The sequence below is a fragment of the Nymphaea colorata genome, chromosome 8 (assembly GCF_008831285.2).
Source record: "Nymphaea colorata isolate Beijing-Zhang1983 chromosome 8, ASM883128v2, whole genome shotgun sequence".
In the NCBI taxonomy this organism is placed as follows: Eukaryota; Viridiplantae; Streptophyta; class Magnoliopsida; order Nymphaeales; family Nymphaeaceae; genus Nymphaea; species Nymphaea colorata.
In genome coordinates, this window is record NC_045145.1 from 17,234,799 (window position 1) to 17,238,612 (window position 3,814).

The 3,814-nt window shown below is 44.5% G+C and overlaps 1 protein-coding gene across 1 annotated transcript; it reads left to right on the forward strand.

The window, feature by feature from the left end:
* Positions 1–988: 988 nt before the first annotated feature.
* Positions 989–3,752, forward strand: LOC116259669 (transcription factor MYB80). Its single transcript, XM_031637541.2, has 3 exons — positions 989–1,121; positions 2,379–2,508; positions 2,968–3,752. The coding sequence occupies exons 1-3, from the start codon at positions 989–991 to the stop codon at positions 3,749–3,751; spliced, it is 1,047 nt and encodes a 348-aa protein (XP_031493401.1). The 3' UTR covers position 3,752.
* The last annotated feature ends 62 nt before the right edge of the window (positions 3,753–3,814 follow it).

The window sequence follows — 3,814 nt, forward strand, 5'->3', positions numbered from 1 at the left end:
GTTGCGGCCAGCGAAGTTAATGGAGTTGCGGCATCTCAAGAAGAAGATTCTCCCTTTCACTTTAAGCGAGGTGGATGTAACAATTCAAGATGGTGATCCTTTCTAAAACTGTGTTTGATGTCTCACCAAACACGCTAATTTGTTTATCAAGAACGGAGGGTGAGGATTCTGAGACTTAATTTCATGAAAGCAAAGAGGAAGATTCAATGGTAGAATTAATGCTGAAATTTTCAGAAGCTTAGATTGGACAAAAATGCGTTCGCATTCAAAAGGTGCATAAATTGACGGTGGAGAAACTTGAGTTGCATGGTTCAACGTTTGAAACCCAAAATTGGAAGGACGAATCTCCTTCTCCTCTTCCATCTGCAGCGGAAGCGGGTTCCAACACTGCTGCATGGGTTCTTCCTAACTCCATTTAGAGAGAGAAAAGGAGAGCGATTCTCAAAGAGCGTGTTGTGAGGAGTGAGATAAGCAACAAGAGTACGTGCGGCAGCAAGGTCATTTTGGTGTGATCTCAAGACAAAGCCAAGCCCCCATGATCATACCAGGAGAGGTGAGTCAAACGAGAGATTGATAGAGAGAGAGAGAGAGAGAGAATTTGACCGGGCGTAGTGAGGGTGAGCTACCTGCCCCATGCTTCACACTCTCGACGGCGTTGAATTCTTTATTCTAATCACACCATTTCTATGGCACCCGCTTCTCCTTCCATGTTACTTGCAGCCCCACGTGAGCGTCCCCTCTTTCTTTATTTACAACGTCCTTTTTACCACCTTCATGCTTCATTCCTTCCCTCCTTAATTTCTTCCATTAGCTTCTCTTTGGAGTCGTGATCTCGAGTTGACAATATTAATGTTGCGTGCGCCTGACTCCAGATCAATCCTTTCTTTTTCACCTCCTCTTTTTAATTAGTGGTCTCAATATATTTGTTCCACACAAATTAACGTGGAGAAAACTACGGAGGGAGAAAAAGATACATAGCGAGGACGAAATGGGGAGGATCCCATGCTGCGAGAAGGACAACGTGAAAAGGGGACAATGGACGCCCGAGGAAGACGCCAAACTTGTCTCTTACATCGCCCAACACGGCACCCGCAATTGGCGTCTCATACCCAAGAATGCCGGTAACCTCCCTCTCTCTCTCTCTCTCTCTCTCTCTCTCGTGTGAAGTGCTAGTTCACGCTTTTATTCAGAACTTGTTTTGAGTTGCAGGACAAATACACAGTTGATGTTTTTTCCTTTCTTGGTGACTTTGTGATTGCGTTTTTTCGATGAATTAGTTAATAAACGTACTACTTTTTCTCAATGAAAAATTGCCATGAAGCTTTTATAAAGATCAAGCTATTAATTTTTCGTCTGCAAAATGCCAAAAAAATAACAGATTTTGCTGTAATTTACTGCATACCTTTTGCAAATGGATTATGATAAAGACATTTATTAACTTAAATTGAATATACAAGTAGAGCTGTAGGCACTTTTTCTAAAGAAACTGCCTTCATGGCGCTGAAAAAAAATATATAGCAGTCCCATATTTTGTTATATATAATTCTCCGTGTCGCCATTTTGACCCGGACAACTCTCGTAAGCTTCGAATATTTTTAGTTCAAAACTTTGTCGATATCTGTTTATTCAAAACTTCCACTGCCCCATCGTAGTTCACACTAAGGATGCAAAGGAATTGGATTTGGATCTGTTGACCTGCATGTCAATTTTGGTTCAGGAGTTTGGTAGTCGAACCAGATACCAACAATAAAAATTCCAAACCGAAACCCAAAATTTGCAACTCTTAACTATAACTGGATCTGAAGGGCGTCATCTCATCCATCTCCTGCCCTTACATCCTATAAATGCAGCCAAACCCGCCTTACACATTGAATCTATTCAAATTAATTGGTCGGGAGGGACGAATTCATTAAAGTCACACGAGAATGTTTTTAAATAGTTGGGAATTTGGGAATCGATCTTGACGGTGACTGCGGCTACAGAATTGCAGCTGGATGGCCCTTCGATTTAATTTGGGCTACTGACAGAGATGCACATGAGTAGCATATATGTGACTTCAGGTTCCATTAGTCTGCTCTGATAAAAAAAATCCAGATTTGATACTAGACTAGAATCTGGTGTGCAGATTCATAACTAGATATGGGCGGGAATGAGACCTGGTAATGATCCAAGGTTACCATCATTGTTGGATTACCTGAAGTCGACAACAAGAACTAGGGTGTATACAGAAGGACTCTGAACCGGCAGTGACATGCATTCAAATTCTATAATTTGGGTTTACATGAATGGGCTTGATCGCGTATGACCGAGGGATACATACTAGAGATACTTGTGAATGCTGATTAGCTTTTTGTTTTTTCTTTTCCTTTTCCCAACAGGCCTACAGAGGTGCGGGAAGAGTTGCCGACTCCGCTGGACCAACTACCTGCGCCCAGACCTGAAACATGGAGAGTTCAGTGAAGCAGAAGAGCAAGCCATTGTGAAGCTCCACTCCGTAGTCGGGAACAGGCAATTCAACGCTCTTAGATCTTCTTCCTGTTCGTTGAATTTACAGCATTGAGGCGTCACCTTTTCCCTATAGTTCTTCCTCGGGCAGGTTAAAGAGCCACTAATCCAAGGTCACTTTGGAAAACGTGGTAGCCAATACTACGTCCCTCCAGACCGTGACAACTTAGTTTAACCCCTTCGCTGGACACTTCCAAGCAAGGGAAAAATAAAAGGACTGAGGAGGGTGAAACGGCCAGCTCAAAGCTAATACTACATATTAACAGGCAACATCTGGTGCCTGACGTATAAACAGATGGATTACTACGAGAACATCGACCTTGATGCCCACCGCATCAACCTACATTAACTAGTTTGACAGATGATACCACGTAACGGGATGCAAAGGGTTTTCTATCATTTTGAACTGCTTAATATTTGACAGAGGCCCTGTGTAACAACTAACCTGTGTTGGCCTTTCAGATGGTCCTTGATAGCAGCCCAGTTGCCAGGACGTACAGACAATGATGTCAAGAACCACTGGAACACCAAGCTCAAGAAGAAGCTGTCTGGCATGGGCATCGATCCAGTCACCCACAAGCCCTTCTCCCACCTAATGGCTGAGATCGCCACGACCTTGGCACCTCCACAGGTGGCTCATCTTGCTGAAGCAGCGCTAGGTTGCTTCAAAGACGAAATGCTCCACCTCCTCACCAAGAAGCGGATTGATTGGCAAGTACAACACTCCGGTGCTGGCTATGATAATAACCAGCCGTTTGCTGGCAATCCCCCAAACTCCTCCTCATGGGAACTAGCAGTAAAACAGGATGACAAATACGACACCGTGCAGAAAATCAAACTTGGTATATCAAGGGCCATTCAGGGCCAGGTCAGCTTTGACGCCGCACAGGCTGAAGATCTGCAACCAACAAAACCCTGGGGAATTGCAGGCGAAGGTGCGGAAGGATTGATTGCTGCAGCCAGCAGCTTCCCCCCAGCATCTGCAGCCGGATTCCAGTATGCAGCATCACCTTACGGGAATGACGGGGGAGCCTCGCCATGGAGCCAAAGCATGTGCACTGGAAGCACATGCACAGGTGGTGATCAGCAAGGAGGACTTCTTCCATTGAAGGGAGAGGAAGAGGATGGTGAAGATGCACAATGCAGCACTGGAGGGGCCGCTGATGCAGGGAAAAGCGGTGGAGTATTCAATTCAGACTGCGTCTTGTGGGACCTTACTGATGATCTCATGAATCCCATCGTATAGGAAGATCTTAAGAACAAAGCTTTACAATAAAAACTCTCCAAGATAAGAAGCACGAACAAAAGC

Bases quoted from the DNA above. Each gene is read 5' to 3' on its own strand.
- LOC116259669 (XM_031637541.2), top strand. From the start codon at position 989: ATGGGGAGGATCCCATGCTGCGAGAAGGACAACGTGAAAAGGGGACAA. The intron at 1,122-2,378 runs GTAACCTCCCTC...TTTTCCCAACAG, and splicing joins TCTCATACCCAAGAATGCCG to GCCTACAGAGGTGCGGGAAG. The intron at 2,509-2,967 runs GCAATTCAACGC...TTGGCCTTTCAG, and splicing joins CACTCCGTAGTCGGGAACAG to ATGGTCCTTGATAGCAGCCC.